This window comes from Littorina saxatilis, linkage group LG9, assembly GCF_037325665.1.
Source record: "Littorina saxatilis isolate snail1 linkage group LG9, US_GU_Lsax_2.0, whole genome shotgun sequence".
Taxonomy (NCBI): Eukaryota; Metazoa; Mollusca; class Gastropoda; order Littorinimorpha; family Littorinidae; genus Littorina; species Littorina saxatilis.
The window spans coordinates 42,631,441-42,658,619 of record NC_090253.1 but is presented as its reverse complement, the minus strand read 5'-3'; the positions used below and the strand labels follow the sequence as shown (position 1 = coordinate 42,658,619).

The following is a 27,179-nucleotide window of genomic DNA, read 5'->3' as shown; positions in this document are numbered from 1 at the left end:
GTATTAGCAAAAGTTTGATTGTATCTATTTGCATTATTTTACGTTTCTTTGTGTGTGCAGTGGTTGTACGCATGTCACTCATTATTTTGCTGGGCGGACAGGTAGTTGCGTTTCATATTAGAGAGGGGGAGAAATGTGACACCTGTTCGCAATCTCATTGTCATTCTGTTTGTGCGTGTCACGTTCACATCTACATAATACATTACACCGACAGATCTCCCATACCTGCAGAGCGATGGGATGATGTCGCGTCCTTTAAAGCAAAGCACAGCCTGTGCCTTAAATTACATCGAGGGTACAATGAAGTGTCAAAACATTGTCACACCCGGAAAATGTTGAGTTGATGCCAGTCAGTGTCATTTGTCAATAGTTTAGCAGATCCGAGATACATGGTAAATCCCATGAACAGTTACATGTAACTGCTATTTTTGTTGTGAGGGTTTCTGTGAAACCTTCACCTATACCGCACCACAGTAACAACGTCAACAATTTCTTGAATATTCAAATGAGTGTACATTTATCTAAATATTTATTTGGCTGTCAAGACTCATTAAAGAGAAACAGTTTCCCTGCATAGTGGTTCTCTCTCTCTCTCTCTCTCTCTCTCTCTCTCTCTCTCTCTCTCTCTCTCTCTCTCTCTCTCTCTCTCTCTCTCTCTCTCTCTCTCTCTCTCTCTCTCTCTCTCTCTCTCTCTCTCTCTCTCTCTCTCTCTCTCTCTCTCTCTCGTGCAATTGTGTGTGTGTGTGTGTGTGTGTGTGTGTGTGTGTGTGTGTGTGTGTGTGTGTGTGTGTGTGTGTGTGTGTGTGTGTGTGTGTGTGTGTGTGTGTGTGTGTGTGTGTGTGTGTGTGTGTGTTTGAGTTTGAGAGAGAGTGCTGTGACAGGAGACAGGAGAGACACGACACAAATAGTATGTTAAACATGATGAAAACCGAACGTTACGAAAGTTTGACATAACTGCACTGTAAACCAGCTTTTCATTGCAGCATAATCACTTTCACGCCATGAAAAAGAATCAACATCTTCCTGTAATAAATGACTCGTTAGCAGGCGAGCGATTACCGTCATTCATTACATATCGACCAAGTAGAGGAAACCGATTCATCCAAATTGCACTGTGCTCAAGTTGAGAAGGAGAAAAAAAATCACAGTTGGCCGCTAAAATCATTGTGGTTGGAGAGATTTGTCTGGGAAAAACGGCGTGCAGGTTCAGAATGGCACCCCCAATCTGTTTCTAATCTGTATTTAGATCAAGGCTTATTCTCTCTCTCTCTCTCTCTCTCTCTCTCTCTCTCTCTCTCTCTCTCTCTCTCTCTCTCTCTCTCTCTCTCTCTCTCTCTCTCTCTCTCTCTCTCTCTTGTCGCTAGAATAGTTGTTAAAACCAACAACCGGTGCTTTTTAACAATGTATTATTATTTTTATATACCCTGATTTTTTCGAATGCAGTGTATGTCCATGGGCATGGCACTTACAACGTTGTTGCGTCAGTGCAATCTACTCTATAATTCTTAACTCATGTCAAATGAACTTACATTTTTCATTTAAGCAATGTATTGTATGTAAATTGATGATATGTTCTTACTTTCATTTCTATTATAATCATGTAGCAGTAGTTTGTTTTCTTTACTTGCTTATTCTTTAGCAATTTTAGACTAGTCCCTCTTTAGGGCGAGGGCCAGATGTAAAAAAGCAGATCACTGCTTACTCTATTACCCTCGTAAAATAAAGAATTGTTCTTGTTCTTGTTCTTGTTCTTGTTCTCTCTCTCTCTCTCTCTCTCTCTCTCTCTCTCTCTCTCTCTCTCTCTCTCTCTCTCTCTCTCTCTCTCTCTCTCACACACACACACACTCACACTCACACTCTTACACACACACACACACACACACACACACACACACACACACACACACACACACACACACACACACACGGCACACACACACACATAGACACGCACGAGCGCGCGCGCACGCATACACACACAGGCGTTAATATATTTTACCTAAGCAAAGATGAGTTCTCACACCTAGATCCAGACAGGAAAACAGTGCAGAAGTCGATTCAGTTGTTTGGTATTTGAGTCTGGGATTAACGAAAGTACAAAATAGGATCTGCAGATCAAGACATGTCACTCTTGATTTCTTTTTTGAAATTGAAGTCACGTTTCATTGCTATATCCAACACACAGTCGAATATTCGTTGGCAGTGGGGTTTTATTTTATCGGGGAGCTTTCTAGTGAGGGATCACTTCAAGCAGCAACCGATAAAAACAGAGGCGTGCAGAAAGTTCTCAAGTTATAAATCTATCGCCTGACCAAAAGGGCCACACTGTACACACAAAAACATGGACTGATCGCGAATCAAAGTAAACGTTTGTCAGAGGAAGGGCGAAATAAAACGCCAAGTCCGCCTTCGGGGGAGACAAAAAATAGCGAAAGAAGAAGCAAGTGTTGGAGATTCCTTGACGGAGGCTCAAGGAAAATCGATCCTGGCCGAGCATGCATCTTGCTAACCCATTGAACTGTTCAGTGACTGTCTCGCTTCCTGGAAACAGTTGGCGAATCGCGGCATACATTCACTAAGTGGACTCGATCAAAGTGCAAACTAAAGCAAAACTTCACTTACCTGTCATTAATACTTCCAACATTGTTTGCTCACAGATCGTTGTTTTGAAATCGTTGTTTGGCCACAAGCAATGTGTCGTCTGCTTCTCTAAACTTGCCAACCCCGCGTGTCAGTTTCGGTATTAGAGTTAGTGCGCATGCCTGTAGCGAAAGCGGAACAAGCTGTCTGCTAGCGACCGTGGCTCGCGGTGGAAAGATGCCTTTTTCGTTTTTGTATCAATTGATTTCGAACTTTCTGTCATATATACATACAATCTTCTCTGGTACTTTTCCCGCTCAAGTTGTTTAATGCTTTGTTAAGTTATTTGTTTTTTCTCTTTTCCGTTTCTTTTTCAGTGGCAGCCAGTGAAAACGACACATTTCTGGGTAAAACTACGACAACTTGCGACGTGCAAAAAGCAACAAAGGCGCCAGATTTCTTCGGATTTGCTTGTTTTCTTGCCTTTTCCCTCTGTGTGTGTGCATGTTTAGTGTTTGCGTGTGTGTGTGTGTGTGCGGGTGTGGGTGTGTGTGTGTTCATGTGTGTGTGTGTATGTGTGTGTGTGTGTGTGTGTGTGTGTGTGTGTGTGCGTGTGTGTGTGTGAAACATCTCCACATCTAAATATTTATTTGGCTGTCAAGACTCATTAAAAGGAGATAGTTTCCCTGCATAGTGGTCTCTCTCTCTGTCTGTCTCTCTCTCTCTCTCTCTCTCTCTCTCTCTCTCTCTCTCTCTCTCTCTCTCTCTCTCTCTCTCTCTCTCTCTCTCTCTGATTATAAACGATTGTAAATTCTTCCTATCAAAGATCAAAGATAGATTTGCATATAACAAAGGTGTGATGATGTATAGAATTATGTCAGGGAATGCACCTGCACTTATTGCCTCAAATTTCAAAATAAATCATTGTAGAAAATGTAACAAATTAATTACCCCAACTCCAAGAATTGACCTGTACAAGTCGAGTCTATCATATTCTGGAGCAATTATGTGGAACGCCATTCCTAATATAATTAAATTACGAATTCATGAAAATCATTCAAGGAATATTACGTGCTGTTTCTATTACAAAACTTATTAGAAATATTATCAAGCAGCTGGCAAAATATAACTGTACTCTCTGATTATATTGAAAAATATGATTATATATAATGCATGAAGGACTTTTTTTTTATACAAACAAATATTTCTCTGTTATATATAATGTTCAAGCACTGCTAAAGAATCACAATTCATTTTAAAATGTCTTATTGGTTGCTTGACATGTTAATTATGGTAAATATGTCATTTGTACTATAGTTAATCTTATCTTCTATTTCTTATTGTTTGTTACCCCTCAATGGGCGAGGGCCGGATAAAAAAAGCATGTATACATTGCTTATTCTGTTACCCTCGTAAAATAAATTTCAATTCAATTCAATTCAATTCTCTCTCTCTCTCTCTCTCTCTCTCTCTCTCTCTCTCTCTCTCTCTCTCTCTCTCTCTCTCTCTCTCTCTCTCTCTCACAGAAGTTTCAAGTATTTTGATGAATCTGCCTTTTTCTTTGACCTTAACCAAGCCCCATTTTATAGCGTATTCAATTGCAGTGACGCAGAGAGCGCCTGCAATATTTTTCACGATATTTTGTGCTCTATAATTGATAAACACGCACCATTACGTCAGCATAGAGTGAAACATCCCCAGCTCCCCCCTTAGTTAACCTCAGACATTATCGAGGCTATGGCGATGCGTGATTATTTTAAAGAGCGCAACATGAAAACAGAGTATAAACTACAACAAAATAAAGTTTTGGACACAGTGAGACAAGCAAAGGCAGAATATTTTAATAAACTGATTTCTGAAAAAAAGGATACAGCTACAATCTGGCGAGCAGTGAATGAAATTCTTGATAAATCTAGGAAAGGATCAACCAATTCTCATTCACAAATATCTCCAAATGATTTTAACAAACACTTCATTTCGCTAGCAGACAACCTAAAATCTTGTCTCAAGCAAAATGATTTCCTTGATACGGATGATTGTTTTGAAAAATTAAAAACATTCTGTGGACAAAAGTTGACTCAAACTGACTTATTTTCTATTCCTCCAATCTCAGTGCACGAGGTAGGAAAATTGGTAGAACAAATGGCGAATAAGAAGTCAATGGGTCCAGACAAGATTCCAGTCAAGTTGCTAAAACTTGCTTTACCTTACATTGTCGATTCCCTAACTTATGTTTATAACCTAAGCATACAACAAAATGTGTTCCCTTCTATTTTAAAGTGTGCAAAGGTATTACCACTTCCAAAAAATAAGGATCTTACAGACCCAAACAACTTTAGACCTATTTCCCTCTTACCGGTTCTATCTAAACTCTTAGAAAAGCACATACAAAAACACCTACTGGCATATAATTATGGAACAAATGAATCTGTTTCATTCTTTTCAGTCTGGATTCCGCTCTAAGCATTCCTGCCACACCGCCTTAAGCTCTTTATGCGAGACTTGGCTGTCAGCAATAAACAAAGCAGAAATAACGGGAGCGTTGTTTCTGGACTTTAAGAAAGCCTTTGACCTAGTAGATCACTCACTTCTACTGAAGAAATTAAAGTGCTATTTAAAAGACGACTCCGCCTGTGCCTTTTTTTAATCGTATCTTTCAAAACGGAAACAGTATGTATCCATTAACTGTAAAACTTCGTCAAACGAGTTTGTCAGGAGTGGTGTCCCTCAAGGGTCTGTATTAGGACCTATCTTATATATATATGTATTTATATAAATGACTTACCCCTTCATGTGTCCGATGAAAAAGTTAGATGTGAGTTCTTCGCGGATGACTCTTCTGTTCACACCAGTCAAAAATCTTCGGAATCCGTCAACTCTTCTCTTCAAACAAGGGTGGATGAAATCACTGAGAGGTGCGTTTCTAATGCAATGATCATTCATCCGATTAAAACAAAGAGTATGGTGATAACCACGAGACAAAAACACCAGTTAAGTCCTTTACTATTACAACTGTCAGTTGGCTCAACTCAAGTGCAGCAAGTTAGGGAACATAGACTATTAGGTGTTACCATAGATCAAGAGTTGAAATGGCAAACTCATTTGAGTAATATTTGCAAAGTAGTATCAAAGAATTTGTACCTGTTATCAAAATTAAGGCATTACGCCGATTCTGAAGCACTCAAAATGTTCTATTACGCCCACATAATGCCTCATATAAACTTCGCTTCGACACTTTGGGATAACTGCAGTGATGTTCATTTAAAAAGACTCAATTCCCTGCATCGCCGAGCTGCAAAACTTATTCTGCATGATTTGAATAGGTCCACGGATGATAAACTAAAGCTCTTGAATTTCCTCCCCTTGAAAGATCAGTTTACGTTAAACAAGGCTGTGTTCATGTATAAAATTCTAAATGACGACTGTCCTAGATATTTGCAATCACATTTCAAACATGCCACAAAAAGATATGGGTCCCAAAAAATCATCAATCCTATACCTCGCATAGACCTCTACAAATCGAGCTTAGCCTTCCCGGGAGCGTTTCTCTGGAACTCCTTCCCCCAACAGATAAGAAATGCAACTTCAGTGAAAATGTTTAACGAGACAGTCACGTTCACACATCATTCGTGAATGAAATGTCTTGTTCGATTGTTATCTTGTTGAACATTTTGTACTAGTGTTAACGGATGTGTAGCTGATTTGAGCAACTTAATTCTCAAAATGAAAGGTTTAACTATGTCAATGTAATTTTGTAATTTTTAAGTTCTCCTTATATAATTCCTTAAATGCACATTGTGTTGCAATCCATACAATGTATTTCTGTATCTTATATGATTGAATTTTTATTTTTTATGTCCGTCTGTCTTTATGTGTTGTATAAAGGACAGGTTGGAAGAATAGGCTTTGCCTAAAACCTTTATCCTTTTGTAATAAAGTTCTGAGTCTGAGTCTCTCTCTCTCTCTCTCTCTCTCTCTCTCTCTCTCTCTCTCTCTCTCTCTCTCTCTCTCTCTCTCTCTCTCTCTCTCTCTCTCTCTCTCTCTCTCTCTCTCTCTCTCTCTCTCTCTCTCTCTTTCTCTCTCTCTCTCTTGTGCAAATATGTGTGTGTGTGTGTGTGTGTGTGTGTGTGTGTGTGTGTGTGTGTGTGTGTGTGTGTGTGTGTGCGTGCGTGCGTGCGAGCAACAAGGCGTGCGTGCTTGTGTGTGTGTTTGTGTGTGTTCGTGTGTGTATGTGAGTGTGTGTGTGCGGTTGTTTTTTTTAGTGTGCATGTGTTTTCAGTGTGTTTCTGTGTGTGTCTGTCTGTGACTGTGTCTGTGTGTGTGCGTCTGTGTTCGTGCGTGTGTGTGTGCGTGGGTGTGTGTGTGTGTGTGTGTGTGTGTGTGAGAGACTGAGAGAGTTTGTGTGGGTTTTTTGTTTTTTTTAGTGTGCGTGTGTTTTTAGTGTGTTTCTGTGTGTTTGTCTGTTTGTGACTGTGTCTGTGTGTGTGTCTGTGTTCGTGCGTGCGCGTGCGCGCGTGTGTGTGTGTGTGTGTGTGTGTGTGTGTGGGTATGTGTGTGTGTGTGTGTGTGTGTGTGTGTGTGTGTGCGTGTGTGTGTGTCTGTATGTGTGTGTGTTTTTGTTTTAGTGTGCGGGTGTTTTTAGTGTGTTTCTGTATGTTTGTCTGTCTGTGACTGTCTGTGTGTGTGATTGTGTGTGTGTGTGTCTGTGACTGTGTGTGATTGTGTGTCTGTGACTGTGTGTGTGTGTGTGTGTCTGTGACTGTGTGTGTGTGTGTGTGTGTGTCTGTGACTGTGTGTGTGTGTGTCTGTCTGTCTGTGACTGTGTGTGTGTGTTTGTGTGTGTGTGTGTGTGTGTGTGTGACAGACTGACTTAAATGAATGACCAACAGAGACAAAGTGGGACAGAATACACGCTGTATACTCGTATTTATATGAGTGTGACTATCACAAGGACGCAGTCCTTTAGTACAACATGCAAAGCGAGGAAGAAAGACAGGATTATTTAATTGCTGCCATATTCGTCACACCTATTATTATAATTCACTACAGGCCCATCACTTAGTGGAAAGCACCGGACATACAACTTCTTATCAGTGCGCACCACTAGCGGATACATGTTGCACTCACGTCACTAAGCTCTCTTCATCATCTCAGTTAAAGACACAGCCCTTCTACGTTATATAACTCTTATATATGACGGGCGCAGTGGCGTGGTGGTAAGACGTCGGCCTCCTTTTCGGGAGGTCGTGAGTTCGAATCCCGGTCGCTGCCGCCTGGTGGGTTAAGAGTGGAGATTTGTCCGATCTCCCAGGTCAACTTATGTGCTAGTGACTTAACCACCTTCGTGTGTACACGCAAGCACAAGACCAAGTGCGCACGAAAAAGATCGTGTAATCCATGTCAGAGTTCGGTGGGTTATGAAAACACGAAAATACCCAGCATGCCTACTCAACAAAAGCGGAGTGAAGCTGACCATGCTCTCAGAGTATAGTTTGGGGAACCCCAATGGGCAAATGAGCTCACACGTAACAAGAACATTCTGGAACGCTGAAGAAGAAGAACTCTTATAAGAGTTGAAAAACAAAAGAATTGTGTACTCACCGATACAAGCACAGCACACAATACTACGAATTTTCCATTATAAAATCTTCATCAGGAAACAGACAAAAACAAAGGACAACAAAAAGCAAAAGCAACACTGAGTGACCGAACAAGGACAGCACCATTTCTAATATCTTTTTTTTTTTTTTCCAATATCTTAGATTTATTTGAAACACTTGATAGACCTATGCAGAATATGTTCGTTTGTCTGTCTACTTCAATTACCTTTGGGTCGACGTACTAGTAAATGTAACGGTGGGTTTTTTTTGTCAATAATAAACGTATGTACAATTTTCATTCAATTTTCTTTTCATGTTTGCAAGCTTTTCATTTAAACTGTACAATAGCCGCCATTTATATTATATGTAATTTTCTAGAAATAGTGAACACCACTATAAGCATTATGCTTGTTGTTGTTTACTCAATATGCGTTTTTTGTAAACAATGCACAAACGTTAAATAAAACAGTTTAAACCAATAAACGTATTAATTACCTACCATAATTGGTTTTTGATTCTTAATTAACTCTGTTTAAGTTTTCGAAATTCATTCAAGCCTTTGCTGTTAGTTGTAACAGAGAAACATAAATCACTTCACTGTTACGTTTCTTGTCATTCCTCCTCATGTTTTTGTTATGACCACAGTCCCTTGTAAAGTTTTAAATGATATCTATCTATATGAAGTCTTATATCGCGCGCGTATCTCCAGACTCGGACTCAAGGCGCAGGGATCTATTTATGCCGTGTGAGATGGAATTTTTTTACACAATACATCACGCATTCACATCGACCAGCAGATCGCAGCCATTTCGGCGCATATCCTACTTTTCACGGCCTATTATTCCAAGTCACACGGGTGGACATTTTTTATCTATGCCTATACAATTTTGCCAGGAAAGACCCTTTTGTCAATCGTGGGATCTTTAACGTGCACACCCCACTGTAGTGTACACGAAGGGACCTCGGTTTTTCGTCTCATCCGACGCATCGATGCACATTTGTATCAATGTTAATATGCTTGGGTCAAGAAATGTAAGCTTACTCGAGTTCATGTTCTAATCAATTCAATACTGTTGTACAATAATTGCAATGTATATAAAATAAAATAAAAATAGGTTGAAGCCAATGGATTTACATTTCTCTGTCAGTCCAATATCGAATTTCGTCACGTTTTACATCTGTAGTTTGACAGATCAAAAGTTGGCTTTTAGATCCTCACTGATTTGATTTTGCATGTTTTTACACGTCAGCCCAGACGGCGTGTGGCTTTAAACGTGAAGGATCGCCTACACATTGCCTCACACATGCCTTCTCAAGTAAATGCTGAAAACAGAAGGATGCTCTATTGTATCAATGCTACACTTGACTGCTAGAGAGCCTGTGTATTCGGTTCAGTCGCTTTGTGCATGGATGTCTTGTTATTTTCACGGGTTAATTTGCAGAACTGTTAGTTTTAACCTTCATGTCTTTAAACTGAATGAAGAAAGCTGACTCCAGATAAACCGTGTTTTGCTTAAAAATCAAGTCCAGACAAAAGCAAACAGTGTAAAAGTCAGGAGGTAAATCGGTGAAAAACATGATATTCTGGGAGTGAAACATCAGTGATAACAACGTTTGTGTCGTTTAGTAGCATTGTTTGCTGTTGTTCGTTATCACTTGTTGAAGTCCTTTCACCCGTCAGCCAAAATAATGATTCTGTGGAAACTGCTTTTCTTCTTTGGTGAGTAATTCAAAATACGGATCTGCATTGACATGTATCTTCTTCTTCTTCTTCTTCTTCTTCTTCTTCTTCTTCTTCTTCTTCTTCTTCTTCTTCTTCTTCTTCTTCTTCTTCTTCTTCTTGTCGATCACACGTCAATACTGTCAGACCGGACAGCGAGACAAATGATGCTGATATTAAAATGTATACACATGTATCCTGATATACATTAAAAAAAACAAATGTGCATGTAATGTGACTTGTAACTGTATTTGTTTGTTTGTTTGCTTAACGCCCAGCCGACCACGAAGGGCCATATCAGGGCGGTGCTGTTTTGACATATAACGTGCGCCACACACAAGACAAAGAAGTCGCAGCACAGGCTTCATGTCTCACCCAGTCACTTTATTCTGACACCGGACCAACCAGTCCTAGCACTAACCCCATAATGCCAGACGCCAGGCGGAGCAGCCACTAGATTGCCAATTTTAAAGTCTTAGGTATGACCCGCACCCACGACCTCCCGATCACGGGGCGGACGCCTTACCACTAGGCCAACCGTGCCGGTTTGTAACTGTATGAATCTTCTGCCATTATGTATCGCGATGAAGGCTGATTGTCAGTATACTAATTATGATAGAATCGGCCTTTTTCCTCTCTTTTTGTTTTCTTCCAAAAAGAACGTATTATAAGCGTTTCAAACTTTAGACATTTATTCACCTACTTGTTTGTCCATCCATCCATCCATCCACCCATCAATCCATCCATGTTGCTGCTCTGTTTTCAATCGCTCAAGCATAAATTCCTTCCCGTGTGAACGATCATATCGACCGTCACGGATCTGTCTAGGATTGTACACACAATAAGGGCATCTTTTCACTTGCACACACAGGGCGGGGATGTAGCTCAGTCAGTAGTGCGCTGGATTTGTATCCAGTTGGCCGCTGTCAGCGTGAGTTCGTCCCCACGTTCGGCGAGAGATTTATTTCTCAGAGTCAACTTTGTGTGCAGACAATCCTCGGTGTCCGAACACCCCCGTGTGTACACGCAAGCACAAGACCAAGTGCGCAACGAAAAAGATCCTGTAATCCATGTCAGACTGAGTTCGGTGGGTTATAGAAACACGAAAATACCCAGCATGCTTCCTCCAAAAACGGCGTATGGCTGCCTAAATGGCGGGGTAAAAAACGGTCATACACGTAAAATTCCACTCGTGCAAAAAAAACGAGTGTACGTGGGAGTTTGAGCCCACGAACGCAGAAGAAGAAGACTTGCACACATACCAAAACTCAGCCCCCTGGCTGATTTCTGTGCACCAAGGTCTTTTGGTATGAATTACATTATCATCGTCTAGGTTGACACAATATCTATCAATATTGCTATTTCATATGTTACGTGGATTTCCATTGGTCAATTGGGCAAAACTGAGCTCATTGTAAAAGTGATATCAACTACATTTCCGTCGATATCAGTTTTGATGTCGACGACCTCTTTATTGCGTCCCCACTTCAAAAACAAAAACACTTAAATTTAAAAACAAACAAATATATATGAAAATGTAATGATCCCAGAATTTAGTTGAGCAAGTGACTAAAGACTTTTTGAAAGAAAAGACATTTTTAAATACTGAAAAGTACAAGAAAAGAGTGAACAAAAAGAAATAATAATCAGAGGGAGGGATATGGAACAGCCAAAACTGAGACAAATACTTTTATAATTTCTTTACAGTAAATACAAAATGTCCAGAGAATTAGCAATATATCTAACATTGACTGACTGTGATGATATCTTCTGCTATTGGTCTATATAGTAGAAGATATCATCACACAGTCCGTCAATATTGGGTAAAGCTATTTCACTCTAGTTAGGCCTAACAGTTAAGCTAAGAGAGAAGGACTACCAAACACAAAATGAAACTTCTTCGCAAGAAAACAAGCTAGTTATCAGCATGAAACAAAAAGTGGTCCGTATTAGGAGCCCTTCCCCTATCAGTTACAATTTGGTTCATTCCAAGACTGCACAAAGAGCTAGCATCCAGGCCGTTGAAATTTGGTATGTGTTCACGTGGAAGGATGCTCTTATGTTGTGTAAAAGCCTGAACAGATATGTGATGGCTGACATACGGTGGTATGTGAGAAGTAGGAGACCTTCAATGTTTCATGTTTTACGTTTTCATACCTTCTGATTGTATTCTGTAGAAGTTGCTGTGGTTGTGGTGACGTCAGACTGTGACGTCGCCAAATGGCTTGACGAAATGCAGAACTTCGGATCTCAGGTACTGACGTTCTTGGATATCCCTGCACCTGAAAGATCTACCGATGACGTCATCAGATTTTGCAGGTGTGTGTTTGGTTCTATGTGCGATAGCATTAGACTCTCTCTCTCTCTCTCTCTCTCTCTCTCTCTCTCTCTCTCTCTCTCTCTCTCTCTCTCTCTCTCTCTCTCTTTTATGAGCATGTGTGTTAGTCCTGGGAGTGTTATCGTGCTGCGTCTGGCCGTGTGTCTGGGTAAATGGTCTTATCGATAGACCCCGCAAACTTGGACTGTTGGCCCAAGACTTGGTTCGCCTGTACTGCAGCCATTTTTGGCAACTGCTTCGAAGATACCTCACTCAGTACGCCAATAAACAGCAAGAACGGCGGTCAAAAGAATTACTAGACTGACATCTGTTTCACCAGGATGTCGAAAACACGGAACAAAGAGGCAACTGCTTCGAATACACTGCTCTCAGGGCGACAGTAAACAGAACTAACTGCGGTCAAAATAATCAACTGAATGACACTTGTGGCAACAGATTGTCTAAAACGCCACCTGAGCTTATGTTTATATCTTGGTTCAGCTTCACCAGTCTCAAGTGGTCCACTACAAAGATACGGCATGCAAAATGTCTGTTTTTTTGGGAAATTGGAGGTGACTTGGACTCCAAAAGCGTGACATTTTACAACCGAAAAAGAAAACGAAACTAAATTTGTTACAAATATTAATGTTCACGCTGGTGATGTTTGATTGTTTCTTTGTTCCTTGTTTGTTTTCTTTGTTACTAGCATCGGTCTCCAGTAGCAATATCAGCTGAAGAAAAAATACTAACCAACCAACCAACCAATTTGTTTGTTTGTTTCTTTCTTTATTTCTTTCTTTGATTGTTTCTTTCTTTGTTTCCTTCTTCCTTCTTTCTTTTTTTCTTTCTTTTCTTCTCTCTTTCTGCCTTTCTTTTCCGGCGTTCTTTCTTTCTCTCTCTTTCTTTCTTTCTTTCTTTCTTTCTTTCTTTCTTTCTTTCTTTCTTTCTTTCTTTCATTCTGTCTTTCTTTCATTCCTTCTTTCATTCCTACTTTCTTTCTTTCATTCTGTCTTTCTTTCATTCCTTCTTTCTTTCATTCCTTCTTTCTTTCTTTCATTCCTTCTTTCTTTCTTTCATTCTGTCTTTCTTTCTTTCATTCTGTCTTTCATTCCTTCTTTCTTTCTTTCTTTCTTTCTTTCATTCTGTCTTTCTTTCACTTCCTTCTTTCTTTCTTTCACTTCCTTCTTTCTTTCTTTCACTTCCTTCTTTCTTTCTTTCACTTCCTTCTTTCTTTCTTTCACTTCCTTCTTTCTTTCTTTCACTTCCTTCTTTCTTTCTTTCATTCTGTCTTTCTTTCATTCCTTCTTTCTTTCTTTCACTTCCTTCTTTCTTTCTTTCATTCTGTCTTTCTTTCTTTCTGTCTGTCTTTCTTTCTTTCATTCTGTCTTTCTTTCATTCTGTCTTTCTTTCATTCATTCTTTCTTTCTTTCATTCATTCTTTCTTTCTTTCTTTCATTCATTCTGTCTTTCTTTCTTTCATTCTGTCTTTCTTTCATTCCTTCTTTCTTTCTTTCTTTCTTTCTTTCTTTCTGTCTTTCTTTCTTTCTTTCTGTCTTTCTTTCATTCCTTCTTTCTTTCATTCATTCTTTCTTTCTTTCTTTCATTCTGTCTTTCTTTCATTCCTTCTTTCATTCCTACTTTCTTTCTTTCATTCTGTCTTTCTTTCATTCCTTCTTTCTTTCATTCCTTCTTTCTTTCTTTCATTCCTTCTTTCTTTCTTTCATTCTGTCTTTCTTTCTTTCATTCTGTCTTTCATTCCTTCTTTCTTTCTTTCTTTCTTTCTTTCTGTCTTTCTTTCTTTCTTTCTGTCTTTCTTTCATTCCTTCTTTCTTTCTTTCTTTCTTTCTTTCTGTCTTTCTTTCATTCTGTCTTTCTTTCATTCCTTCTTTCTTTCTGTCTTTCTTTCTTTCTGTCTTTCTTTCTTTCTTTCTGTCTTTCTTTCTTTCATTCTGTCTTTCTTTCATTCCTTCTTTCTTTCTTTCTTTCTTTCTGTCTTTCTTTCTTTCATTCTGTCTTTCTTTCATTCATTCTTTCTTTCTTTCTTTCATTCATTCTGTCTTTCTTTCTTTCATTCTGTCTTTCTTTCATTCCTTCTTTCTTTCTTTCTTTCTTTCTTTCTTTCTGTCGTTCTGTCTTTCTTTCTTTCTTTCTTTCATGTCTTTCTTTCTTTCTTTCTGTCTTTCTTTCTTTCATTCCTTCTTTCTTTCTTTCATTCTGTCTTTCATTCCTTCTTTCTTTCATTCTTTCATTCCTTCTTTCTTTCTTTCTTTCTTTCTTTCTTTCTGTCTGTCTTTCTTTCATTCCTTCTTTCTTTCTTTCTTTCTTTCTTTCATTCCTTCTTTCTTTCATTCTTTCTTTCTTTCTTTCTTTCTTTCTGTCTGTCTTTCTTTCATTCCTTCTTTCTTTCTTTCTTTCTGTCTTTCTGACAATAAGCTTATTACGGTGTTGGTGTGTTTTAGTGAGAGTGTACGGGACGGGGGCATGTGGGATGCCAGCGTGACCTGTGACTCTCTAGACGACGAGACGACTCTGGAAGACGCATATGACCAGGTTCTGGAAGACCTCGGGGGTGTCTGCGAAACAGGTGACCTTTTTTTCTGATCTTTGTGCTTTTTTTTTTCTTACTTTTTATTCTTGCTTTTTTTTTTTTTTTTTTTTTTTTTTTTTTACCTCAGTTGCATGCAGGCTGCTTTAACACATCTTTTTTTTGCCTCTTTCGTTCTTTCTTTCTCTTTGTGCATTTTTTTTAGTAATAATTTCCTTCAATGTGTATAACTGTTTGACTCGGCATTATGTGTGTTAAAACTTAGTATATTGTATAAGTATAGTGTACCTATGTCTATTTGATTTGTAAATTGTGTACAGAATAATTTGATAATGTATGTTTTTGTGAGGCGCTTAGAACTAATTTAGGATATGCGCCATATAGGTATCCTCATTATCATTATTATTCATCTTCCACACTGTCTGTGTTCGTTCGTTTGTCCTTCTGTCTGTCCTTCTGCCTGCCTGTGTTTTTTTACTGGTCAAGTTTGTTTCTTGTGCTCGTTGTGAGTTTCGTGATGCCTTTTTGTTTCCTAAATTCTCTTTATCCTAGCCTGCTCATTTCTGTAGCTGTTGTTGCTTCTACTTCAGTGCGTTATTACTTCTACTGCCGCTGGTACTTTGTGAACAGTTTTTGTGTTTGTTTGCTTGTTTATTTGTTTGTTTATTTGTTTGTTTGTTGCCTTCCTCCTTTCACTCCTTCCTTCCTTCATCCCTTCCTTCCTTAATTCTTCATTTCTTCCTTCCCCTCCTTTCTTCATTCCTTCCTTCCTGCAATCTTTCCTTCCTTCCTTCCTTCCTTCCTTCTTTCCTTCCTTCCTTCCTTCCTTCCTTCCTTCCTTCCTTCCTGCCTTTCTTTCAGCTCCCCCACAAGCATACTTTTCTCTGTCATTCCCTTATTTCTGGGATATATTTTCTGTGTCTCCTTCTCAGTTACCATGGTCTTGTATGTGCAGCATGTGCAAACTACGAAACCGTTCGCGAGTGTGCTAAAAGCGTCCCGGACACCGCTCAGCTGGATCAAGTGTGCGGGTAAGTCAGCATTGTGGTAAGTGTGCATGCCTATAATTGTGGCGTAGTGGATAAGACATCGGCCTCCTAATCGGAAGGTCGTGAGTTCAAATCCCGGTCGCGGCCGCCTGGTGGGTTAAGTGTGGAGATTTGTCCGATCTCCCAGGTCAACGTATGTGCAGACCTGCTCGTGCCTTATCCCCCTTCGTGTGTACACTCAAGCACAAGACCAAGTGCGCACGGAAAAGATCCTGTATTCCATGTCAGAGTTCGGTGGGTTATATAGAAACACGAAAATACCCAGCATGCCTCCCCCGGGTGTATGCTGCCGGAATGGCGGGGGTAAAAACGGTCATACACGTAAAACCCCAATCATGCAAAAACTGTTTCAGCCTATGAACAAAGAAGGAGAAGAAGCTTGAGCCCGAAGTCGACTTCGCGAAGTCTTTTTACCGAAACTTCAGTGCCAAAGCTTCGGACAGCCAACTTCGTGAAGTAGACTTCGTCCAATATATTTCAAGCTGAATGTTGTTTTTTCTGCTTTCGTATTTATGTTACACGAGTTTTCAGCAATCTTGATATCCAAAAATCAAAACATTACCGGGCTAAGTTCTTCTTCTTTTTCTCTTCTTTTTACATTTAGTCAAGTTATGACTAAATGTTTTAACATCGAGGGGGGAATCGAGACGAGGGTCGTGGTGTATGTGTGTGTGTGTGTGCGTGCGTGTAGAGCGATTCAGACCAAACTACTGGACCGATCTTTATGAAATTTGACATGAGAGTTTCTGGGTATGATATCCCCATACGTTTTTTTCATTTTTTTGATAAATGTCTTTGATGACGTCATATCCGGCTTTTCGTGAAAGTTGAGGCGTCACTGTCACGCCCTCATTTTTTAACCAAATTGTTTGAAATTTTGGTCAAGTAATGTTCGACGAAGCCCGGACTTCGGTATTGCATTTCAGCTTGGTGGCTTAAAAATTAATTAATGACTTTGGTCATTAAAAATCTGAAAATTGTAAAAAAAAAAATTTTTTATAAAACTATCCAAATTTACGTTCATCTTATTCTCCATCATTTGCTGATTCCAAAAACATATACATATGTTATATTTGGATTAAAAACAAGCTCTGAAAATTAAATATATAAAAATTATTATCAAAATTTTTTTTCGAAATCAATTTAAAAACACTTTCATCTTATTCCTTGTCGGTTCCTGATTCCAAAAACATATAGATATGATATGTTTGGATTCAAAACACGCTCAGAAAGTTAAAACGAAGAGAGGTACAGAAAAGCGTGCTATCCTTCTTAGCGCAACTACTACCCCGCTCTTCTTGTCAATTTCACTGCCTTCGCCATGAGCGGTGGACTGACGATGCTACGGTCTTGTTGAAACATTGCATTGCGTTCAGTTTCATTCTGTGAGTTCGACAGCTACTTGACTAAATGTTGTATTTTCGCCTTACGCGACTTGTTATTTCTTCTTTTGATCGTTTCATTATTACTTGTCCGTCCTCATAGAGACAATAGGACCATCATTAAGCATTCCACAACCTTACATCTTTTGTAAGGTTTTGTTTTTATTTTGGTTTTTCTCCAGTAGATGTTGCTTTCAGCAAGAAATAATACAGGGACCGTGTTAACGAAAGTTTACGGTATTTTACCGGTTGAATTTTTTTTTTAAACAGACACACAAAAAATGACGGAAACTAAATGGAAAAAACAGGCCAGAGATACTATTGATATTGAAATTGACAAACTTTTTCGACGAACTTCAGCCGTTACTGCATGCGTGTCATGCATGACTATAGTCATGACTGACTTTTTCGTGTGACAGGAGATTGGTTCTGCGTAACTCTCTTTTTGACTTGTTGCACATGTCGTCTATATTTCACAGCGGTTACCTCCCTTTGTTTTTTTCTCAGACCTTTGGCTTAACCTTGAAATTGCTAAATTTCGTTTCCCGCAGGAGGCCTGGGACCCCCGGCCTGGAACACCCCCCCCCCCCCCCCCAGCCCTCCTAGGGCATAGCACTTGGACCCCTGCCACTTTTCGGAGATATTTTTCGAAGCTTTCGTCCAGCATAAATCTGCACCGGTGTAACGAATTCAGCTGTCCCCCTCATTCAGCTTCGTTTAAATTCGATATATATTCGCGAGACTGAAATGATGTTTCCTGGTCAGTTTCAAGAAGAACATTAATTTAAGGAAGAAGCGCATGTCAGTTTCTTGGAAGGGAAGGAAATTGATGGTGAAATTTATTAGATTTCGCCCCATAAATTCGATTTCTTCGAAAACGTGCACCGAGTGGTTACGTCCCTTGAGGGAAGGATTTTAGGATGAAGCAAATTTCTAAGTTTTAATTAAAAAAAATGTTGGTTGAACGAATTTAACCCCATGAATATAGAGTACCTTAGCTCGATCATCAGTACTATGGAAGGGAGGGGGGGCTTTTCAGTGTGGAGTGTATACAAGATCAACGAAACAGAATGAGAATGCTGAATGAGGGCAGAAGCTGAATTCGCTGCGCCGGTGTAACACGAGATAATTACTCCCACGAGATTTTTACTCCGGAGTAAACATTTCGTACGAAAAAGTTACTCCCTTTACGAAAAAAGCACTCCCCCATTTCCCGAGAAAATTACTCCCCAAGACAGGTGAGTTCCGAGTATGTTACAAAAATGTTACTCCCCTGACGAATAAATAACGAATAAATTACTTCACCCCAACACGAGCAATTTAACTTCCCATGCCAGGTGTACGAAATTTTTACTCCCTTGTCCCCTATTAGTCTTGGTGGTGGAAGGGGTGGAAGGAGGGTAGCGCGACATTCGTGTGCGCGAGATCACTTATTGGCATTATCCCTTCGCCCGCATCCCATTTCTCGTACGAGATTTTTACTGGAAGTACAGGAAATGGGGAGTAAAAATTTCGTGGAGGGAGTAATTTTTTCGTGCCTTGGGGAGTTCTTTTCTCGTACGAAAAGTGTACTCGGAGTAAGAATTTCGTACGAAATATTTCCTCCGGAGTAAATGTTTCGTGGAGTAAATATTTCGTGTTACACCGGTTCCTTGGACGATTTATGATCGTGTGCACAAAGAAGCAAATCGCTAAATCGATCTAACTGGACCACGCAGAAAAGACCAATCAGTGGCCAGACTGGCCGTAACCACAAAGCAAACTGCTCGCATTCCATAGTCTGACCACCGACCAGTTTTTTGTTATGGCCGGTCGATGTCAGCTTTCTGCCTCTGTCACCTTTCTGACTCGATATATACTCGAGACAAGGACGACTGAAAACTCTTTAGAGGTCCTTGACTCGAGACTGAAATGTTGTTTCCTGGTCAAATTAAAGAAGTGAACTTTTTTAAGGACGAAAAGCATGTCAGTTTCTTGCATTTGAAGGAAATTGGTGGTGAAATTCAATACATGTAGATTTCACCCAAAAATTCGATTTCTTCGAAAACGTGCACCGAGTGGTTACGTCCCTTGAATGAGAAGGGAAACATTTTAGAATGAATCAAATTTCTAAGTTTTAAATAAAACAAATTGGTTGGACAAATTTGACCCCATGAATGTAAAGTACCCAAAGTCGATCGTCAGTACTATCGAAGGGTGTTTTTTTTGTTCAGTGTGGAGTTCACACAAGATCAACGAGGCCGAATCAGAAAGGTGACAGAGACAGAAATCTGACATCGCTACACTGGACAAGAAGTGTAGGAGTGAAGTGTTGTCTATTGGAGTTGTAATAATCAAAGGGAAGTAAGCACTCCTAATGCATACGACATGTGTAGTAGAGTAAGTGAGAGTTATTCGGAACCATTCTTCTGGCACCTGAGAGAATAACAAGCATTGAAATGAACAAGCGACTTTCATCTTGTATTCAGGAGTTGGTTAAATGTATTTCCTTTGGAAGCGCTCAGCGTTTGGTTTGTTTGGTTTGAGTCTGTGCTTCTTACGCTGTTTCTTTATCAGTTCCTAGCAGACATGCAGAGGACGCGACAGAAGGTTCACGTGACGCCATAACTGACTTGCATTGTGACATCTTCCAAAACTGTGTTTGTGACGTTAGAGGTTTCACTTGAGACGACAGGGCCAAGAAGACACGTCTTGTTTTGCTTCATCCGGGTGTCGTTTGTCATTTTTTTTAAAACGATGTGTCCAGAGAAGTTTAACTCATTGTCTCCCAGGTAGGCTACGGATATATCCGTACCCACTCATATGGCTCTATCTGACCAGATACGGATATATCCGTACACACAGTCATTTAAGTCGCTTCCTGTAACGTCGATCTAACGCCTGCATTCCAGCGTGTTGATACACAGTGTCTACACAGTTACTACAATTCTGAGTGACCTGCTGCAGCACAGCTGGTCTAGGCTAAAACAAACTTAGTCAACATAGGTGGGGTAGAAAGTGTTAACAGATCCGACTCCACCTGCAAATACAGTGGAACCCCCCTTTTAAGACCTCCAAAAATCTGTACAAATCAGGTCTTAAAAAGGAGGGAGTCTTAAAATGGGGGTAAATTTACAGAGGTTATGAACAGAAAATCTGAGAAAACAGGGTCTTAAAAGGGAGGAAGTCTTAAATTGGGGGGTCTTAAAAGGGGGGTGGGGGGGTTCCATCGTACGTCCCTTCACAGAGAACTAATCATCTAGTAGTGCAACACAACAGACACGGTTTTCGTGAACAGTCTGACCACTGGTCAGTGTTGTCCTGCAGTGAAAGGTCCAGGGTGCACGGCAGCTAAATAATGGTCAGTTATTTGCCGAGAAAACGGTCCAGTGTTTGGTTACGACTCCTTAGCTCCACGCCCACCAGTCTCTCGGTGTTAGCCTTTCTGAGAGGGCAATGTCTGCAGGAACTCCCCGAGTGATTGGATGCTTTCAGACTGGCGAAGTGGCCTAGTGGGGAAGACGTCGGCCTCCTAATCGGAAGGTCGTGAGTTCAAATCCCGGCCGTGGGCGCCTGGTGAGTTAAGGGTGGAGATTTGTCCGATCTCCAAGGTCAACTTATGTGGAGACCTGTTAGTGCCTTATCCCCCTTCGTGTGTACACGCAAGCACAAGACCACCAGGTGCGCACGAGTGCGTGAGTTCGGTGGATTACAAAAACACGAAAATACCCAGCATGCTTCCCCCGAAAGCGGCGAATGGCGGCCTGAATGGCAGGGTAAAAACGGTCATACACGTAAAAACCCACTCTTGCAAAAACATGAGTGAACGTGGGAGTTTCAGCCCATGAACGAAGAAGAAGAAGAAGAATGTTTTCGGCACCCGGTGAACGTCCCAAGATGGGCAAGTTTGAAGCTGAGAGGTAAGGGCATCAGGCTTAGACAAAAACGCCCGTTTCAGTCGTGTGTAGGCCTACAGTATGCTGTAATCAAAGCGGGGTCCATGTTCTACGATCCTTGTTGACTTTCAAGTTGATTCTGTGTGCAGGCGCTTCACACATAGTTCAGCGGATATAAATTCATTAACTATACATTTCTACAATAGTTAAAGTAAGTTATAGTAGGACAGGCTTCAGAGAAGTTCAATGCGTCGCTTACTAGGGGGGGGGGGGGGGGGCAGCAAGGGCAGTGGGGACGATGCAGAAGAATCCACCATATCAAAATTCTCTTTGCAAATAGCTATCCGCACGTATGCGCATCTCACAGATCACGCAGCAAGAAATGGAATCAATTTTCAATTGTAGACAATTGGCCAGTAACGACTCTTCTCCTGCTGGCGTGCCAGCTGTGGGTACGCGTTGTGCAAAGGCGCCAGAGTTGGGGAAATATTTATATTACGTACGATGAGCACGTACGTTCCTATAGTACAGTGGAAACCCTCATCTTGTAGGAACTCCCATGCAATTTAAGACTTGATTTTTCAGATTTTCTGTTCATCACGTCTGTGAATTTACCGGTATAGTTTCGAGGGTTTATTTTATCAGATTTTTGCAAGTCTTAAAAAGGGAGGTCCAGTGCCGGTAAATGTTGCGGAGACAGATGAAACTGCAAAGAAATACAGGGATATGTACTTACTTCTTCTGTTGAAAATGAGCTCCACGTCGTGAACCTTTTGAGTCGCAAAGCAGACGGTCGATGGAAGTAAGATTGGCAAAGTCGGAGGCCTGCAGACTTTCCTAAGGGGTTTGAAAATCGCTGCATGATTGTAATGACTTTATCGCGTGGACTTGATATTTGTTTTCCTCCGAACGCGGCGTATGGCTGCCTTAATGGCGGGGTAAAAACGGTCATACACGAAAAATTCCACTCGTGCAAAAAACACGAGTGTACGTGGGAGTTTCAGCCCACGAACGCAGAAGAAGAAGAAGAAGATATTTGTTTCATGTCGTTTTGTCTGCCTATCTATATATTGAACAGATGCACAAGCTCACTTGTCACTTTTGTCTTATGCAGTCAAACCATTGTCGTGTGCAAGTGAATTCAAATCAATGAAAGCAACACATTTCCGTGAGGAGGACTTCAAAACGGGAACATTCTACTATCGCACGAATTTCTTCTCGAACAAATTGTAACGGAAATTCAATGTGTAGGATAGGGGCTACGAAACTAAGGAAAGTAGAAGGAACGAGAGTTAGAAAGAGCACGAGAGAAAGAGAGAGAGGACGAGATATACAAACAAACAAACAGAGAGACAGACAGACAGACAGAGCAAGACAAAGAGAGACAGAGAAGGACAGAGACAGAGAAGGACAGAGACAGAGACAGAGCCGAGAAAGAGGGACAGAGAGACAGATAAAGACAGTGAGAGAGAGAAAGAGAGAGAGAAACAGAGAGAGAGAGAGAGAGAGAGAGAGAGAGAGAGAGAGAGAGAGTAGAGGCACAGAGAGAGAGACAGAGAGAGAGACAGAGAGTAGAGGCACAGAGAGACAGAGCGAGAGAGAGAGAGAGTAGAGGCACAGAGAGAGAGAGTAGAGGCACAGAGAGAGACAGAGAGAGACAGAGAGAGAGAGAGAGAGAGAGAGAGAGAGAGAGAGAGAGAGGGAGAGTAGAGGCAGAGAGAGAGAGAGAGAGAGAGAGAGAGAGTAGAGGCAGAGAGAGAGAGAGAGAGAGAGAGAAAGAGAGAGAGAGAAGAGAGTAGAGGCAGAGACAGACAGAGAGAGAGACAGAGAGAGAGACAGAGAGAGAGAGAGAGAGAGAGAGATATCCTAGAGAGAATGAGGGGCAAAGGGAATTGGGGTCGATTGCAGACGGTGGTTATCTAATTGGCAGAAGCACATTTTCCAGTCCTGGCGACGACGTGGGTCGCCCCTCCGAGGCCGATAGGGCGTAGACCAACTAATTATCAATCAGCCAGTGAACCAGAGGATCGCCTTCCTGAAAATGTGTGAAATAAGGAAACCCCTTCCCCAGCAAAACATCGTGGATCACTCAGTTCTACAATTCACCACGAGTCTACATGCTGATACCTCTCTGTGCAGACACTTACTCAACTTGCCATGACTTCTATTGTTCAAGGAATGGGCGCAGTGGCGTAGTGGATAAGACATCGGCCTCCTCATCGGTAGGTCTTGAGTTCAAATCCCGGCCGCCTGGTGGGTTAAGGGTGGAGGTTTTTCCGATCTCCCAGGTCAACTTATGTGCCTTATTCCCCCTTCGTGTGCACACGCAAGCACAAGACCAAGTGCGCACGGAAAAGATCCTGTAATCCATGTCAGAGTTCGGTTGGTTATGGAAGCACAAACATTCCCAACATGCTTCCCAAAAAAATCGGCGTATGCTGCCTGAATGGCGGGGTAAAAACGGTCAAACACGTAAAAATCCACTCGTGCAAAAACGTAAGTGAACGAGGGAGTTTTAGCCCATGAACAAAGAAGAAGAAGAAGAAGAGTTCAAGCAATATCGGTCGAGTAATCTATTTAATGTTTCAAAAATGCCGGTCAAGAGAGCAAAAGACCGGCAGACTGATTTTGTGATGATTTTTGTCAAATCTTCTACATTTTGTGCTGAGTCTGACATAGATCTTGGTGAAGCAATTTGACAGTGGGGGGGGGGGGGGAGGGGGTGGAGCTTGGGGAGGGGGTGGAGGGGGGTAGTGATTGGAAAGGGAAGAGGCTGAGCAAGAAGAACCAAAGGATGTCAGGAGAAGCTCCGACCAAGCGTAATGATTAGGGAGAGCTGTGGATGGATGGTGGGGGTGGGGATAGGATGGGCCAGTGTTTATAGTGGGAGGGGGAAGAGATCAAAAATGGAGAAGTACAACACAACTCTGATTAATCTTATGATAAATCGATCACCAAAACTTTTTTTCGGGGTGGGAGGGGGGGGGGGCGGTAGGGCGAACATCGCCTAAACCATGTTTCGGCACATTGGGGGTGGGGGTTGGTGGGGGGAGGGATGTTTTGACGCGGTATTTGAGCTGTGGGTGAAGAAGAAGAAGAAGAATCACAGAGGATTGCTAAGGAAGGGGGTGGAGGGGGGGGGGTCTGAGAACAAACATCAATGATTTAGGGGACATGTGGGTGCGTGTGTTTGTTGGAGGTGCGGGCGGTAGACGGTAAGAGATTAGAAAAGGGCAAGAAGAGATGACAGGAACAACACAACTTAATTACTCTGAGCGAAGTCTCCACACACGTAAAGTTGATCACGCGTATACTCACTTTGGGCCAACGTACCATAGACAAAGTGTCGGTAATTGGTCATTGACGCATAAAAAGGCCAGGTCCTTCCCGTGTAAACAAGGCCGGGTCGGACACGGGTCAAAAAGGGCGAGAAGAGATCGAGATAGCCGCAACAACTAAATAACCGACTGTGGTATACGTGGCCCGATGAGGGTCGATCTGACAGCCTGGGTTACAAGGGGTCTAGACTAATGGTGAGCACGCCCTTCGATTTTCCTCAACAAACTCTGTGACGGTTGACCTGCCTAAAGACATTACACGAAGATAAGGAGAGAATGAGACATACATAGACATAGACACAGAGAGAGACAAAGACAGAGAGAGAGAGAGAGAGAGAGACAATGACAATGACAATGACAATTCTTTATTTAACGAGGGTAGTAGATTAAGCAGTGGTCTGCTTTTTTACATCCAGCCCTCGCCCTAAAGAGGGACTAACTACAAAAATGAAATAAAAATACAAGATAAAAAATAGAAAATAGAAAAACTAAAATTCTACATTTAATTTTAACAGATAACTAAAGTGAAAACACATTATACATATGTACACAAAATGCATTGCATTGAGGTAAATTGCGAGTTAATTGATGTGAATTAAGTGGTATAGTGCAGCTTGCACTTTCTCAGCATCATGCTCTAATCCATACATTACATTTTAAAGAAAATCAATCAAACAAGCAAGATCATCACACATCTAAATAGTGGTTGGTTTGTAAGTCCCTGCATTCGAAAAGGGTTTGTGTACATTATACCAATAAAGAGGAGAGGGGCATGTTTAATACAAAAAATGAATACCATTTAAGACAAATATCATTTACTTTGACTTCATTACATAAGACAAATATCTGCTCTTAAAACTATCAGTGCTGGTAGTTTGCCTCAGGAATGTTGGAAGAGAGTTCCAGAGACTGCTACCTGAATACACTAAACTGGACTTAAACAGGTCAATCCGAGGAACAGGAGTGTTTAATCTCATAAATTGACGTGAATTCCTCATGGTAAATTTTGTACGTAAAGTTTCAGGTACACATCCAGTGATAATTTTGCTCATAAGGGTACATTTATTATAGCCAAGTCTTTCCTTCAGAGGGAGAATGCCTAAGTTTATGTAGTCTAATTCATTCAGGGTTGTTTTCTTTAATAAGACTACTTTGAGAGAGAGAGAGAGAGAGAGAGAGAGAGAGAGAGAGAGAGAGAGAGAGAGGGGCAGAGAGAGAGAGAAGCAGAGATAGAGAGATGGACAGAGAGAGACAGAGACAGAGAGAGGGGCAGAGAGGGACAGAGACAGAGAGAGATAGAGAGATGGACAGAGAGAGACAGAGACAGAGAGAGACAGAGACAGAGAGAAGCAGAGATAGAGAGATGGGTAGAGAGAGACAGAGACAGAGAGAGAATTGTAACACAATAAATAGTATGTAAATACACAGCACACCGGACATTGGACCATTTGACCACTGATGGTCACATTTGGACATGTTTAGTCTGGTTTTCTTACATGCTATACGAACACGCTAAGATTTCGCAGAAGCTGAAACTACCGCCCAGCCAATAATAGACCTTATAGGTAATCCAAGCTCTCGCAAACTTCATGGCATAGCAAAGCATGATGAACGGCTATCTCGCGAGAGCTGTGAAGCCCGATGATTCGTAGTTCTTGCGACTTTCGAAGCATAACAAAGGGCATGTCTCGAGGATATTTCGCGAAGCTGCTCTGGTTTGCCGAAAAGGTCTATGAAGAACAGGGCTCCCCAATCGGTGCGTCCCTGCGTCCTTTTCGCACTTGAAGCCGACAACACGAACTACAAATGCATGGAGGGGGTCCTTCGACGCACTACAACTGAGAAGAGTGGGTCCAGGTGTACGCGCTACACAGGGGCTCACATCCACGTCGGACATCGGACATACACGGATATTTTTTTCCAAATGTCCTATACATTTTTCATGCAAGAGGACATAATTATGTCCTTTTGTTTTTGTCACTAAGTGGTCATTGTCCGATTATGCTTTCATTTGCTCCGGACATTATCAGTACTTTCCAATTTGCAGTAGTTTGATTTGCTATTTTATCGATGTTTTGCGAAGCGATGTGTCTCTCCAAGCAGACGAAACTTGGGGAGGTTTTATGTGCTTTTTTATAGAGATGAGCTTCGAAGGGTCGTAACTCTGAATGCTCCAAGCCGGTTGACAGTCTCCCTTCGCGGTTGTTGTTTTCCGATAAAGCAACATAACTAAAAACAAAAAAGTCCTATTGATTTATTTTTGTTCAGGACAAATGTCCTGTCACTTTTGCATTGTCCAGGACATTTGTCCTATGCCACGTACCTCTCATGGATGTGAGCCCCAGACAACATATCCGGTATCATGCGTGCCATCAGAAAATGTTCTGCCTGATCTGCACAGACTCAACTTTACGAAGTTAATCTGAACCGTATAACCGGAATATTCTTGTGAAGGGCTCAAAGAGTTTCAAAAAGCCGACATTATCTAAACATGAGCACCCCAGGTGGAATGTGTCCGAGACAAACATGCCTGTCCAAAGCAAGAATATGGACCTCATTGTCTTTCAATTCGGACCCTCTAAAGCTTCACTGTGGGGGCCATGGCTCCCTGCAAATTAAAGTAGGCGGTCCAGGGAAGCTCTTGGTTGAGCGCTCGTGTGAAGTTCTGTAAGAAACTGATGAAAACAAAATGAGCAGTCAAACTATCAATCGATTTTCCTTAAGGGCAAATTATACCTGCGCAGTGTCCGCGGCGCTGCATGCTGCGATAGGG

At 41.3% G+C, this 27,179-nt stretch overlaps 2 protein-coding genes across 2 annotated transcripts in view; one reads left to right on the top strand and one right to left on the bottom strand.

Annotated features, from left to right (window-relative positions):
* LOC138976153 (uncharacterized) overlaps positions 1–2,720 on the bottom strand; it is an 86,265-nt gene extending 83,545 nt beyond the window's left edge. The window contains exon 1 of the mRNA XM_070348985.1: positions 2,623–2,720. The gene's annotated coding sequence lies outside the window, so the exon portion shown is untranslated. The remainder of the gene's footprint in view (positions 1–2,622) is intronic.
* Positions 2,721–9,500: 6,780 nt separating this feature from the next.
* LOC138976164 (mucin-22-like) overlaps positions 9,501–27,179 on the top strand; it is a 43,175-nt gene continuing 25,496 nt past the window's right edge. The window contains exons 1-4 of the mRNA XM_070349004.1: positions 9,501–9,900; positions 12,078–12,219; positions 14,677–14,801; positions 15,718–15,793. Of these exons, the coding sequence (XP_070205105.1) occupies positions 9,870–9,900; positions 12,078–12,219; positions 14,677–14,801; positions 15,718–15,793 (374 nt within the window). The 5' untranslated portion in view covers positions 9,501–9,869. The remainder of the gene's footprint in view (positions 9,901–12,077; positions 12,220–14,676; positions 14,802–15,717; positions 15,794–27,179) is intronic.